Source organism: Mustela nivalis (genome assembly GCF_964662115.1).
Source record: "Mustela nivalis genome assembly, chromosome: Y".
Lineage (NCBI taxonomy): Eukaryota > Metazoa > Chordata > Mammalia > Carnivora > Mustelidae > Mustela > Mustela nivalis.
In genome coordinates, this window is record NC_139041.1 from 28079992 (window position 1) to 28096323 (window position 16332).

Here is a 16332-nt window from a genome sequence, read left to right on the forward strand (position 1 = left end):
TATTTTTTATCCCCAGGGGTACATATCTTACAATTTTTAAAAAAGATTGGGAGCAAGGGATGGAAGAAATGACTTTATTATAACATTTGGACATGGAGGTTATAGAAATATTAAAGGCATTTATTTTGTCTTTTATTTTCCTTCCATTCTTCTATCCATCAATTTATTTATCCACTTTCTGTTTTATGAAAATTGATGCATGTGGCTCAGGAGGAAAGTATTTATTTGAAGGAATGGTTTTTGTTTATAGTATATATTTGGAAATATGACATTACTTAGAAAATTATGTTTTACATTTTAGCAAAGTACGTGGATTCAAAACTCCGTGCAGGTAACAAAGAAGCTACAGATGAAGAACTTGAAGAATTATTAGATAAAGTAATAATTTTATTTAGGTTCATTAATGGTGAGTAGTTTGGTTTAAATTGGCTCTTTAAAAATTTAAAACAGGAGACCTGGTTTGCTCAGTTGGTTAATTGATTGCTTTCAGCTTGGGTCACAATCCCAGGGTCCTGGGATCAAGCCTCACATAGGACTTTCTGCTCAGTGAAGTGTCGGTGTCTCCCTCTTCCCCTGCTCATGCTCTCTCTCTCTCTCTCTCTCTCTCTCTCAAATAATTATATAAAATCTTTTAAAAAATAAATAAATGTTTAAAGCAACAATAACATTTGTGGAAAAATCTAAAGAAGTTAATGTGCAGATCCCAATAGAAATTGAATTCAAATAATTTTTTATGGTGGTAAAAGTGATAACTTAAATTTTTTAAATTCAGTGACAGCAAGTATGTTCACAGTGTTGGACAGACATCACAATTACTTAGTTTGAAACTCTTTAGTCATAAACTTCCTACAAATTAAGCAATCACTTGTCATTTTCTTCTTGCCTTCATCTTCTGGCAACCAAAATTTGTCTGTTCCAAATAATTTTATGTACTTTGAGATATTTCATATAAATGCAATCAGGTAATGTGACCACTTGTTTTTGCTGTTATTTACATGATTCTCAGATATTATTGGTTATAATATGTCATTTAATTGGCATCTGGTATTATCATTTTGTATTTTCCAAGTCTGCATTGAGGTATTTTTCTTTAAATATTACAGGGAAAGATATTTTTGAAGCCTTCTACAAAAAAGATTTAGCCAAACGTCTTTTACTTGGCAAAAGTGCTTCAGTGGATGCTGAAAAATCAATGCTGTCTAAACTTAAACAAGGTATATATCTTGGCATATTTAGTGTTTATTGCAGTCATTTTGGGGGTTCATGAATCTGCATGGAAAGCAATGACTTCATCTCTGTGTATCACTTTGTTTTATATATCTGTTTACTTAGTACCTTCAGAGCTACTACATTAATATGATCATTCAAATATGTGCATATATTTTGCAGCTTTCTCATCTTTGTGATCCCACAGGAGAAATATTTTAATTTTATATTTACAAATTTCGTATATTGGCTAAACTTCGTACATGTAAGCTGGGATCAGTAGCAAATAAAAGTTTAAAAAAGAGAGAGAGCAAGAATGAGAGAAGAATGAAGGCTTTACCTACTCAGGAAATTGAAGACAGTTTCTTAGGGAAGCATAATTGAAATGAGATATGAAAATTCAGAAATTCTGATAATGAAGGCAGAGGTACAGTTCATGCTACAGTTTGAACAGCTGGGAAGTCAGAATAATTAGAGAGGACGAACATATGGCAGCTGTCCTAAAAACTGAACTAAGAAGTTAACTACAATCAGATTTTGCTTGACCTTGTAGACTTTGTCTGTGATACTGTTTTATATCCTACAAGCAGAAGAATTATTGAAGAGTTTGAAACAACATTAGAAGCTCTCATTAATTTCTTTCTTTTCTTTCAACCTTTTTTTTTTTTAAAGATTTTATTTATTTATCAGAGAGAGAGAGGGAGAAAGCGAGCACAGGCAGACAGAATGGCAGGCAGAGGCAGAGGGAGAAGCAGGCTCCCTGCCGAGCAAGGAGCCCGATGTGGGACTCGATCCCGGGACTCTGGGATCATGACGTGAGCCGAAGGCAGCTGCCCAACCAACTGAGCCACCCAGGCGTCCCAACCTTTTTTTTTTTTTTTAATTCTAGTGAAGTAACATGAAGTAATACATTTTTCAAGAGTAGAATTTATTGACACATCACTTATATACAGCACTAAGTGATCATCACAGGAAGTGCTCTCCTTATTTCCCAACACCCATTTAACACATCCTCATACCCATATCCCCTCTGGAAACCATCAGTTTTCTAGAGTTAAAACTCCGTTTAATGATTTGTCTCTCTTTTCCCTTTCTCTTTTGTTTCTTAAATTCCACAATTCCATTAGCTATTGTTGGTAATGTGACTGTAAACATCAGGTTGTATATAACCCTTTTGAATCTGTGTTTTTATATCAATTCTGGGGAAACTCCATACTGTTGAGCAATTCTGGGGAAACTCCATACTGTTTTCCAGAGTGGCTGCACCAGTTTGCGTTCCCACCAAGACTGTAAGATGGTTCCCCTTTCTCCACATACTCACCAATATGTTATTTCCAATGTTGTTAATTTTTGACAATATGAAAAGTGTGAGGTGGTATCTCATTGTAGTTTTGATTTCTCTTTCCCTAATTTCTCTTTACCCATGTCAGTTAGCTATCTGTAAGACTTCTTTGGAAAATTGTCTGTTCAGATCTTCTGCTCATTTCTTAACTGGATTATCAGGTTTTTTTGGTTGTTGAGTTTTATAAGTTCTTTATGGATTTTGAATACTAACCATTTGTAAGATACGGCATTTTAAAATATCATCTCCCATTCTGTAGATTGTCTTTTAGATTTGTTTCCTTTGCTGTGCAGAAGCTTTTTATATTGATGAAGTCCAGAAAGTTCATTTTTGCTTCTGCTTTCCTTGGCTCTGGTGATGTGTCTGGTAAGAAATTAAGTTGATGTTGAAGAGGATGCTGCCTGCATTCTCCTCTAGGATTTTGATGGATTCCTGTCTCACACTGAGGTCTCTCATATATTTTGAGTTTATCATCATGTATGGTATAAGAGAATGGTTCAGTTTCATTCTTCTGCATGTGGATTTCCAGTTTCCCCAAGACCATTTGTTGAAGAGACTGTCATTTTTCATTGAATATTCTTCCCTGCTTTGTTGAAGACTAGTTGACCAGATCTCTGTGGGTCCACTCTGGGTTTTCTATTCTGTTTCATGAGCTTATCTCTGTGTATGGTGTAAGAAAGTGACACAGTGTACTCTGGACACTATGGCTGTCCAATTTTCCCAACACAATTTGTTGAATGTATATTTTTTCCATTGGATATTCTTTCTTGCTTTGTTGAAGATTAGTTGATCAGATTTTTGTGGGTCCATTTTGGTTTGTTTCTTCTGTTCCATTGCTCTATGTGTTTGTTTTGTGCCAGTACCATATCGTCTTGATATGATCATGGCTTTGTGATAGACCTTGAAGTCTGGAGTAATGATGCCTCCAGTTTTGACTTTCCTTTTCTGTGTTATATTGGTTATTTGGGATATTTTGTGGTTCCACTCATGTTTTAGGATAGTTGGTTCTAGCTCTGTGAAAAAAAAAAAAAAAGCAAAACATTGTTGTTACTTTGATAGGGATTGCTTTGAATGTGTAGATGGCTTTCGGTAGTATAGACATATTAACGGTGTTCTTCCAGTCCATGAACATAGAATGCTTTTCTGTGTCTTCTGTCCTCAGTTTCTTTCATCAGTGTTCTGTAGTGTTTGGAGAGCAGACCTTTTACCTCTTTAGTTTTGTTTCTGGGTATCTTCTTTTTGGTGCAGTTGTAAATGGCATTGATTCCTTGATTTCTCTGCTGCTTCATTTTTTCTGTATAGAAATAAAACAGATTTCTGTATGTTGATATTGTACCCTGAGACTTTATTGAATTTATGTATCAGTTCTACCAACATTCAGGTGGAGTCTTTTGGGATTTCTAAATAGAGCATCATGTGGTCTGAGAAGAGCAAAAATTTGACTTAATTCCTTGCCGATTTGGATGCCTTTTATTTCTTTTTGTTGTCTGATTTCTGTGTCTAGAACTTCTAGCACTATTTTAAATAACAGTGGTCAGAGTGGACATCCTTGTCATGTTCCTAACTATGAAGAAAAGCTATCAGTTTTTCCCCATTGAGGATGGTCTTAGCTGTGGATCGTTCATTTTGGGCTGTATGTGCTGAGGTGTGCTCCCACTAAACCTAATTTTTGAGGGTTTTTATAACCAAGAAGTTCTTTATGTTTGTGATTAATTGATTTGCATATTTGGCTGCTTCCATGTTGGGTACATAAATATTTGCAATTGTTAGATCTTCTTGATGGATAGAACCTTTAATTAAGATGTGGTACCATTCCTCAGATCTTGTCACTGTGTGTTTTAAAATCTAGTTTGATAATAGGATGGCTACTTAAGCTTTCTTTTGACATCCATTAGCATTATAGATGTTTCTCCATCCTCTAGCTCTCAATCTTCAGATATCTTTAGGTCTAAAATGATTCTCTTGTAGGGAGCAAACTTTTTTTTTATTAATTCATTCTTATATCTCATGTCTCTTGATTGGAATATTTAGACCATTTACATTTGGAAAAATTATTGAGTAAATATGAGTTTAGTACTGTTGTATTATCTATGGAGTTGGTATTGTGGTAGTGTTCTCTGGTCCTTTCTAGTCTGTTGCTTTTGTTTGCTGTCTTTTTGTTTGTTTTTGTTTTTGCCACTCAGAGTCCCCTGTCAATTTCCTGCAGTGCTTGTTTAGTGGTCACGAACTCCTTTATTTATTTTTTATTATTTACTTGTTTTGGTGTGATGAACTTTTAATCTCTCTTTCTATTCTGAATGAGAGCCTTGCTGGAAAAGGTCGCATATCTTTCTTTCTTTTTTTTTCTTATAAATTAATTAATTTATTTTTAGCAAAACAGTATTCATTATTTTTTCACCACACCCAGTGCTCAATGCAACCGTGCCCTCCATAATACCCACCACCGGGTAACCCAACCTCCTGCCCCCCCCCCCCCGCCACTTCAAACCCCTCAGATTGTTTTTCGGAGTCCTTAACCTCTCATGGTTCACGCCCCCCTTCCAATTTCTCCACATCCATTCTCCTTTCCAACACCCCTTTTCCTCCATGCTATTTGTTATGCTCCACAAATAAGTGAGACCATATGATAATTAACTCTCTCTGCTTGACTTATTTCATTTAGCATAATCTCTTCCAGTCCTGTCCATGTTGCTGCCAAAGTTGGGTATTCATCCTTTCTGATGGAAGCATAATACTCCATAGTGTATATGGACCACATGTCCCTTATCCATTCGTCCATTGAAGGGCATCTTGGTTCTTTCCACAGTTTGGCGACCGTGGCTATTGCTGCTATAAACATTGGGGTACAGGTGGCCCTTCTTTTCACAACATCTGTATCTTTGTGGTAAATACCCAGTAGTGCCATTGCAGGGTCATAGGGAAGTTCTATTTTTAATTTCTTGAGGAATCTCCACATTGTTCTCCAAAGAGGCTGCACCAACTTGCATTCCCACCAACAGTGTAAGAGGGTTCCCCTTTCTCCACATCCTCTCCAAACATGTTGTTTCCTGTCTTGCTAATTTTGGCCATTCTAACTGGTGTAAGGTGATATCTCAATGTGGTTTTAATTTGAATCTCCCTGAGGGCTAGTGATGATGAACATTTTTTCATGTGTCTGATAGCCATTTGTATGTCTTCATTGGAGAAGCCTCTGTTCATATCTTCTTCCCATTTTTTGATATGTTTGGCTGTGTTGAGTTTGAGTTCATTATAGATCCTGGATATCAACCTTTTGTCTGTACTGTCATTTGCAAATATCTTCTCCCATTCCGTGGGTTGCCTCTTTGTTTTCTTGACAGTTTCCTTAGCTGTGCAGAAGCTTTTGATTTTGATGAAGTCCCAAAAGCTCATCTTCGCTTTGTTTCCTTTGCCTTTGGAGACATATCTTGAAAGAAGTTGCTGTGGCTGATATCGAAGAGATTACTGCCTATGTTCTCCTCTAGGATTCTGATGGATTCCTGTCTCACGTTGAGGTCTTTTATCCATTTTGATTTTATCTTTGTGTACGGTGTAAGAGAATGGTCGAATTTCATTCTTCTACATATAGCTGTTTAGTTTTCCCAGCACCATTTATTGAAGAGACTGTCTTTTTTCCACTGTATATTTTTTCCTGTTTTGTCGAAGATTAATTGCCCATAGAGTTGAGGGTCCATATCTGGGCTCTCTAATCTGTTCCACTGGTCTATGTGTTTGTTTTTATGCCAGTACTATGCTGTCTTGGTGATCACAGCTTTGTAATAAAGCTTGAAATCAGGTAACGTGATGTCCCCAGCTTTATTTTTGTTTTCAACCTTTCCTTAGTGATTCGGGGTCTCTTCTGATTCCATACAAATTTTTGGATTATTTGCTCCAGCTCTTTGAAGAATACCGGTGGAATTTTGATCAGAATGGCATTAAAAGTATTTATTGCTCTAGGCAGTATCGACATTATAACAATGTTTATTCTTCCGATCCAAGAGCATGGAATGGTCTTCCATCTTTTTGTATCTTCTTCAATTTCTTTCATGAGTGTTCTGTAGTTCCTCAAGTACAGATCCTTTACCTCTTTGGCTAGGTTTATTCCCAGGTATCTTATGGTTCTTGGTGCTATAGTAAATGGAATTGATTCTCTAATTTCCCTTTCTGTATTTTCATTGTTAGTGTATAAGAAAGCCACTGATTTCTGCACATTGACTTTGTATCCTGCCACGTTGCTGAATTGCTGTATGAGTTCTAGTAGTTTGGGGGTGGAGTCTTTTGGGTTTTCCATATAAAGAATCGTGTGATCTGTGAAGAGAGAGAGTTCGACTTCTTCCTTACCCATTTGGATACATTTATTTCTCTTTGTTGTCTGATTGCTGTTGCTAGCACTTCTAATACTATGTTGAACAAGAGTGGTGAAAGTGGGCATCCTTGTCTTGTTCCTGATCTCAATGGGAAGGATGCAAGCTTTTTCCCATTGAGGATGATATATGCTGTGGGTCTTTCATAGATAGATTTGATGAGGTTCAGAAATGTTCCCTCTATCCCTATACTTTGAAGTGTTTTAATCAGGAAGGGATGCTGGATTTTGTCAAATGCTTTTTCTGCATCGATTGAGAGGACCATGTGGTTCTTCTCTCTTCTCATATTAATTTGTTGTATCACATTGATTGATTTGCGAATGTTGAACCATCCTTGTAGTCCAGGGATGAATCCCACCTGATCATGGTGGATAATCTTTTTAATGTGCTGTTGGATCCTGTTGGCTAGGATCTTGTTGAGAATCTTAGCATCCATATTCATCAGTAATATTGGTCTGCAGTTCTCCTTTTTGGTAGGGTCTTTGCCTGGTTTCGGGATCAGGGTAATGCTGGCTTCATAGAAAGAGTCTGGAAGTTTTCCTTCTGCTTCAATGTTTTGAAACAGCTTCAGGAGAATAGGTGTTATTTCTTCTTTGAAAGTTTGGTAGGATTCCCCAAGGAATCCATCAGGTCCTGGGCTCTTGTTTTTGGGAGGTTTTTTGTTTGTTTGTTTGTTTTTTAATATAATTTTTTATTTTTTATAAACATATATTTTTATCCCCAGGGGTACAGGTCTGTGAATCACCAGGTTTACACACTTCACAGCACTCACCAAAGCACATACCCTCCCCAATATCCATAATCCCACTGCCTTCTCCCAACCTCCCCTTCCCCAGGAACTCTCAGTTTGTTTTGTGAGATTAAGAGTCACTTATGGTTTGTCTCCCTCCCAATGCCATCTTGTTTCATTGATTCTTCTTCTACCCACTTAAGCCTCCATGTTGCATCACCACTTCCTCATATCAGGGAGATCTTTCTCTGCTTGACTTACTTCGCTAAGCACGGTATGTTCTAGTTCCATCCATGTTGTCGCAAATGGCAAGACTGATATTTAATAACGAGATTGAAGCTGTGATCAAAAACCTCCCCCACCAAAGAAAAAAAAAAGAAATGAAATTTTGGGAGTTTTTTTTTATCACTGCTTCAATCTCGTTATTAGGTATCAGTCTGTTCAGGTTGTGGATTTCTTCCTGGTTCAATTTTGGTAGTTTATATTTTTCTGGGAATGCATCCATTTCATGGTGGCATATCTTTCATCTTCAGCATGTTCTGTATATCTTGCTGCTTTCTTCTGATCTGTCTGGTTTTGGTGGACCAATCTGCTGTGTATCTGATTTGTCTTTCCTTATTGATTAGGACTTCTTTTTCCTTTTGCTTGCAGGATTATCTCTATATTTTGCAAAGTTTACTGTGAAAAAGTGGTGTTGGCCATCTTTGTTGAATTTGAAGGGAATTCTCTGTCCTTTCTGGATTTGGATATCTCTTTCCTTCCCCAGATTATGAATGTTTTCAGCAACAAATTGATTAAATTAACCTGTTGTCTTCACTTTTCTCTCTTTTCTTTCTTCTGGGACTCCTATGATATGAGTGTTTTTGTTACGTAGTTCCTGAGTTCATAAGTGTACATTTGTGCCCAAATACTTCTCTTTCCCTCTTCTTTTCATCTGCATGATTTCCCATAATTATTATTCTGTGTCACTGATTCATTCTTTTTCTTCATCAATATTCTTTGTTGTGATAACCAGTCATTTTTTGAAAAATTTTACAGCATTTTATATTTAACTCTGACTAGTTTTTTATTGTTTGATCTCTGCAATAAGGGATTCTCTCGTGTCTTCTATGATTTTCTCAAGTACAGCTAGTATCCTTATGATTATATTTTAAATTCTGGTTCAGTCATGGTGTATATATCTGTTTTGTTTAGGTCCCTGGCCATTGTCTCTTCCTGTTCTTTCTTTTAGGGTGAATTCTTTTATCTTGTCATTTTGTGTAGATCACTCTGTGTGTGTGTGTGTGTGTGTGTGTGTGTTTTAGGGAAGCTTGTTATATTCCTCCTCCTGAGAATAATAGTAATGAGTTAGTATTGATGGTAATAAGAATTCATTAATAATTAATTAATGGTAGTATATTAGGAAGAGTCCTATAACTATCTTGGACCTGGTGCTTTAGGAAGTGTTTCATAGTGTACATTCTGCTCGTATGTATTGGCTGCTTTCCTCAGGTCAGTCCTCTGCAGAGTTTCTCTTCACTACAATATGGAGTATTTGGACCTTGTGCAGCATCAAGTGGCAGTTTTAAGTAGGTGTGTTTTGTTCTGGTTGCTAAAAGAAGATAGATCTCATTTCCCCTAGAGCTGCAGCTTTGTAGCACTCTATGATCAGCAGTCTTGGTGCTTGTGAGGAGTTTGTGTTCATCTTCTGGTGGTGGGGCCTTCTGTGTTTGTTCTCATATGCACAACCGTAGGAATGATGCACCTGCAGAGCACAAAGTGGTGGGCCTTGGTGTAAGTGCAGGCCTCAGCCTGCACTGGTGGCATGTGTTTCTCAGTGAAGGAAGTCAGTGTTGTTGGGTGGGGGTACAATGGTGTCTCTGTACTCTCTCATCTCTGTAGCAGACAGTTCCTACCTGCCAATCCCCAGGAAGCCCTTACAGAAGAGCAAACAGTCTCTGCTCTTGTGGCCCAGATTTTTATCAGGTCCCTGCCTTCACCTTGTGCCAAGCTATATATGCCTGCCAACCAGCACTTTTCTTCCTGTGTTTTATCTCTGGTGTGTGCCTGTGTTTCAGAACTCCAAATTTTATGGACCTGGCACAGTGTGGACCTGCAATGGCCCTTTGGAATGTGGGAGGATCATGGCATACTGTAGCTTAGTGTAATTTTATTCCAGGAAAGTAGCCTCAGGACCTGAGATTGGTTCAGTTTGTGATAAATATAAAAAAGCCAGTCCCAGAGAATTACCAATATCTCCAATGAAATTAAAGGAAAAGTTCTCAGTAAGCTACTAGCTAATCAGATGCATGAGTACAGGAAATGGACTATTTACCACAACCATGTGGGATTTATTCTTGCGCTATAAGGGTGGCTCAACAGCTTCAAAACAATCATTAATATATACACATTAATGAAAGGAACAGCAAGAACCATATGATCCTCTCAATAGATGCAGAATACACATTTGACAAAATAGATCATCCTTGATAAAAACCTTCAACAGCACTGGGATAGAGGGAACATACCTCAATGTATCATAAAGATCATATACAAAATACCCATCTTCAGTGGGGTACACCAAAGAGCGTTTCTTCTAAGGAAAAGGACGGGAACAAGACAGGGAGGTCTCCTCTCACTGCTGTTGTTCAACAAATACTGGAAGTCCTGGCCTCAGCAATCAGACACAACACTAAATAAAAGGCACCCACATGGCAAAGAAGTCGTGAAACTGTCAAACTTTGTTGGCAAGAAGGTGGAAGATTTCACTTGGTCCCCTAAAGTTTAGCTGGATATCTACCAAACCATTCTGAACACCTACAAAATCAGCCTGAGATGTAAGAATATTTATCTGTATCTCTACAAGTAGAAAATACCGTGTGTCCAAAGGTAGGAAAGGCTGATTCATAATCTGTGGGGAGATATTGGAAGACAGAAGGGGAAGGGAAACTTCAGAAGCTGGCACACGGCAAGTGATACAACAGTGGAACACAAAAGCATCCTACACTGGAGACCAGGCCAAAAAAAAAAAAAAAAAAAAAAAAAAATGAAGAGCGGCAACAGAGAGGAAAGGGCTTTAAAGCAGCACCTAGATAGGACCCAGGAGCTGTGGGTGCACACACAAGCCCTCTGCCACTAACGGTTTTAAAGCAAGAAGACAGGGACAAGCCTACACAGCTAGGATGACCTCTCAGAGAGTCCAGAGGGTGCACACTTTGGGAGACTGCAGTTTTCAATGGCACAGACAGAAGCTGAGACTGTGTGTCCTGCAGAGTTTGGTGAAGAGAGCACACTGATTTTTCTGCTTTGGGACAGAAATTTGGGTGTGGCTATTTTTGCTCTGACCCTCAGAAAAGGGGCCTAAAGCTGCCAGAGAACAAACACTCAAAAGACCAGTTTCCACTGAGCCCATTCTTCCTCCTGCCAGAGGGGCAAGGCAACTCCACTGAAGCAGGGTTGCCTGAGAAACAGCATGGCAGGCCCCTCCCCCAGAAGACAGGCCTGAAGAACAAGAGGATGACAACTTTGGGACCCCATAAGACTGTAAAATTACAACACCAGGGAAAAATAGTATAATGAGCTCCAGGCATTGGCTCACTGCTTATTTTTCAGATACAGCTTTCTTTTTATTCTTTCTCTTGTGCTTCTTCTCTGTTTTTGTTTTCTTTTACATTTTTCTCATTTCAACTATATGTTTAATATATCAACTTATATGTCACAGTAGATTTTTTAAATTTATACTTTTTCAGACCTTTATTATTATTTTTTTCGAGATACATGCTTCATTGTAGTCAATCTTCTCTTTTCAACAAGCTTTACTTTTCCTGTAATTTTGGGAAGTAGTGTCCTCTAACAGGCAGACCTAAATATACCCGGGGACAATTAAAACACCCAACTTTGTCCACACTGAGGGATTATAACCCTCCTTCCCCTCACTCCCATTGAATTTCTAAATTTTTAAAAATTCTTATTTTTATAGTGTTTTAATTTTTTTATTTTTAATTTTATAAGTTTTTCCCTGTATTTCATTTTGGCTTAGTTTTTGTTTGTTTTGTTTTGTTTTGTTTTGTTTTTTTGTGATGTCTTCTGACTGCTCCAGATTTTCCTAGTGTGCATCTTGCTTGGGTTTTGGTTGGTATTTTGGATTCTGTACATCCCCTCAATCAACAACAGAATGATTAGGAGGAGGAACTCCAACAAGGAAAGATCCACAGACAGTGTCCTCTGCCAAGGATTAAATGGATATGGATATAAGCAAGATGTCAGAGATAGACTTCAGGGTAGCAATTATGAAGTTCATAGCTAGGCTTGAGAAGAGCATTAGCAACAATTTAGGATCTCTAAGAGCAGAAATGAGATCTAATCAGGCTGAACTTTGAAAATGTTATGAATCAGATGCAGTTTAAACTGGACACTCTTAGCAGCCAGGGTAAATGTGGCAGAAGAACGAATTAGAAAGCTAGAAGATAAGCTTATAGAAAGGAAGGAAGCTGAGGAGGAAGGAGATGGCAGCTAGCAGCACATGAGAACAGACTTAGATCAGTGATTCCATGAAACATTCAAGTGCCAGAATTATTGTGATCTCTGAGGACATGGAGAGAGGGAGAGGACTGGAAGGTATATTTGAGCAAATCTGTAGCTGATAACCTCCTTAATCTGGGAAGGAAAGAAGAATTCTTGTACTACAGGCAGAGAGGACCCCTCCCAAGTGTAGTAAAAATACACCAACACTCCGGCATATAATAAAAAAACAAAAACAAAAAAGAACTAGCAAGTCTTGAGCCAAGGAAGCTATCCTTAGAGCAGCTAGGAGGAAGCGATTTCTTAAGTACAGTGGGAGGAACATCAGAATAACATCAGATACACAGAGACCTTGCAAGCCAGAAAGGGCTGGCAAGACATATTCAGGGTAATAAATGAGGAGAATATGCATCCAAAAATACTTTATCTGGTGATGCTGTTATTCAGAACAAAAAGAGAGGCAAAGAGCTTTCAAGACTGCCAGAAACTGGAAGCCAAACATGCAAGAATATTAAGGGGGATTTTGTAAAAGAAAAATAAGACCCAAGCATATCATAGACCATAAATTTACAGTGAGAGTTTATAGAAAAAGGGACTTTACCGGCAATACAATAGTTCTAAGTGCATATCTTTCAATAGTTACTATCAAATGATGGCATAAATGCTCTCATGAAATGACACAGGGTTTCAGATTGGGTAAAAAGACAGGACTCATCCATATGTTGTCTACACTACACTATTTTTGAACCTAGACACCTCCAGGTTGAAAGTGAGGGGATGAAGAACCATTTTTCATGTCAACCATCCTAAAAATAAAGCTGGAGTAGCAATCCTCATATTAGACAAATTAGATTTTCAAACAAGAGACTATAGTTAGACATGTAGAGGGACATCATACTATACTTTTCTATCAAACAAGAAGATCTAACATTGTATATACCTATGTCCCCAGCAAGGGATCAGCCAACTGCATAAACCAACTGTTAATTAAAATAGAGAAACATATGGGTAGTAATATATTAATATTTGGAGATCCCAACACTCCATGGCAGCAATGGACTGAGCATCTACAGAGACAATCAACAAAGAAGAGGTTTGATGGACACTTTGGACCAGATGGACTTCATAGATAAATGAGGAACTTAACAACCTAAAACAGCAGAATACACATTCTTCTAAAACACACTTGGAAGGTTCTCTAGAACAGACCACACACTGGATCAGAAATCAGGTCTCAACTGATATCAAAAGATTGAGATTATCCCTGCATTTTGTCAAACCACAATGCTTTGAACCCGGAATTCAGTCTCTCTCTCTCTCTTTCTCTCTCTCTCTCTCTTTCTCTATTTCTGTCTCTCTCTCTCTCTCTCTCTCTCTCTCTCTCACACACACACACACACACACACACACACACACACAATTAGGAGGAATTCAAAAACTTGGAGGTTAAAGAGCATCCTGCTAAAAAAATGATTGGATCATCCAAGTAACTGAAGAAGAGCTTAAAAAGTTCATGGAAATGAATGAGAATGAAAACACATTGGTCCAAAACCTATGAGATACTGCAAAGGTGGTCCTAAGGGGTAAATACATAGCAATCAAAGCCTCTTTCAAAAAGGTTGAAGAATTGCAAATGGACAACTTAATCTTACATCTTAATGTGCTGAAGAAAGAACAGCAAATAAAACCTAAGCCAAGCAGAGGAAGAGAAATAGTAAAGATTTGGAAGGAGATAAATGAAATAGAAACAAGAAAAACTGTAGAGCAGATCAAAGAAATTAATAGTTGGTTCTTTGAAAGAATTAGTAATATCAGTAAGCCTCTGGCCAGACCTTTTCCAAAAGAAAAGGACCCAAATAAAATCACAAATAAGAGAGGAGAGATCATGACTAACACCATGGAAATAGGAGCAATTAGTAGAAATTATTACTAGCAACTATATGCCATTATTATATGCCATTATCACCAGCCAACTATATGGAAGAAGTAAATGTTTTTCTGGAAATTTATAAGCTACCAAGACTGAAACAGGAAGAAATAGACAATCTGAATAGACCAGTAACTAGTAACAAAATTGAAACAGTAATCAAAAACCTCCCAAAATATGAATCCAGGGCCAGGTAGCTTCCCAGCCACCCAGAATTCTACCAACAAACAATTAGAGAAGAAATTGTATCGGTTTTTCTGAGGCTGTTTAAAAAAAAAAAAAAAAGAAGCAAGGAAAAATTCCAGACCAGTTCTGTGAGGCCAGCATTACCTCAATCCCCAAACCAGGCAAAGATTCAAAATTAAGAACATATACAGAAAAAGACAATTACAGACCAGTATAGATACCATAATACTCAACAGGATCCTAGCTAATAGGATCCAACAGTGTATTAAAAGGATTATTTATCTGGACCAGGTGAGATTTATTCCTGGGAGGCAAGGGTAGTTCAACATTTGTAAATCAGTGTGATAGATCACATTAACAAAAGAAAGACAAGAACCCTATCTTCCTCCAAAAAGATACAGAGAAAGCATTTGGTAACATACTCTGTCTTCTCCTGATTAAAACGCTTCAGAGTATGGGTATAGAGGGAACACCGCTCTCACGCTCTCAAATGCAGTCCATGAGGGGGAACACTTTCCTCCTCTGGGACCCAGGGGATCCTCAGACCATGCTTGCCATTCCCAGGCCTCCACCCTCCTTTCCCACAGGAGCACCACTATGCCTATGAGGCTTTATGCAGCAGTGTCATAGTTTTCTAAAACTTCAGCCTTTTAGCTGTCTTGCTTGAAAAACCTTGCCATAATCAGCTGCTCTAGTTTCCCTGTTGATGGTGAGGAAGTATGTCTCTTGAGGAATCACTGTGTACCGCTTTCTCCCTGTTTCTGTCTCTATCCTTTCTCTGAGATCAAGGTTCCCTCTTCTCTGCAGCTCCTGTGATTGTTTTCTCTTTGGAATCAGGTCTCCATACCTCCTACCTTTCATAGTGTGGCTTCTTTTTTCTCCACTAGTTGTGTAGTTTGCATTCAGATTGATTTCCTGGATGTTTGGAATGATTTATCTAGCAGAGTTCGAGGGATGAGGCAATATTAGTGTCTTACCTCTTCCGCTCAGTTTATATTTGAAAGCACTAGTTCTTGGTTACATTGATTTTTTCTTTTATTTTGTTAATCACTATTCAATTTATTTCTGCTCTAGCCTTATTTATTTCTGCCCTTTTGCCGTCTTTGGGATCCTTATTTTCCTTCTATTTCTAGCTGCTATAGTTATACAGTTGGATTGAAATTTTGACATTTTGCTTGCTCCTTCAGATAGGTCTGTATTGCTCCAGTCTTCCCTCTTAGAACAGGATATGAAGCAGAGATTTTGTACTCTTGGACTTCAGTTTCATTTGTCTTCTTGTAGGTTTTGATTCTCTCTGATTTAGTGGTTGATAAATTCATTGTTCAGTAATATATTTTTTAGCCTCCAAGTATGTGTGTTCTTTCCAGATTTTTCTTGTGATCATTCCTGATTTCATACCAGTGTGTTCAGAAAAGTCACGTGATGTGATTTCAGTCTTTTTTAATTTATTGAGACTTGTTTTATGCCCCAAGGTGTTTTCTCTTCTGCAGAATGCTCCATGTGCCTTTGAAAGAATATGTAATCAGCTGTTTATTAGATAGAGTGTTTTGAATATATCTGTTAGGTATTTGGCACTATTGTATCAATCAGAGATCTTTTCCTTGTTGAACTTGTGTGTGGATGATCAATGCATTGATGCTTAAGGGTTTTACAGTCCCCCATCATCATCATCATTATTACTATTATTATTATTATATTCCTGTCAGTTTAATGTCTACTTAAATGTCTACTAAAGTTCTGTGTATTCACATTTTCTTCTGTTAAATGCATAATTACAATTTTTGTATCTTATATTCTTTTCTTTTATTGTTCCCTTTATTATTCACTATGTACTGGCATTCATTGTCTCTTATTACAGTATTTTTAAATTTTATTTTAATTCCAGTTAGTTAACATTCTGTATTGTATTAGTTTCAGGTATACAATGTAGAAATTTGACAATTGGATAAATCCCCTGGTGTTCATCATTACATAGGTCCTCCTTAATCCTTATTATCTATTTAACTCATTCCTCTACCCAACTCCCCACTGGTAACTACCAATGTGTTCTCTGTGTTAAGAGTCTGTTTCTTGGTATGTC

The 16332-nt window shown here is 37.6% G+C and overlaps 1 protein-coding gene across 3 annotated transcripts in view; it reads left to right on the forward strand.

The window, feature by feature from the left end:
- The window catches only part of LOC309856865 (cullin-4B-like), a 124328-nt gene that overhangs the window by 39099 nt on the left and 68897 nt on the right, over window positions 1-16332 (forward strand). For 2 of the 3 annotated variants that reach the window (XM_082718630.1, XM_082718631.1), the window contains 2 exons: window positions 302-406; window positions 1104-1214. In XM_082718630.1, the coding sequence (XP_082574756.1) occupies window positions 302-406; window positions 1104-1214 (216 nt within the window). The remainder of the gene's footprint in view (window positions 1-301; window positions 407-1103; window positions 1215-16332) is intronic. The other variant, XM_082718632.1, reaches the window with a different exon arrangement.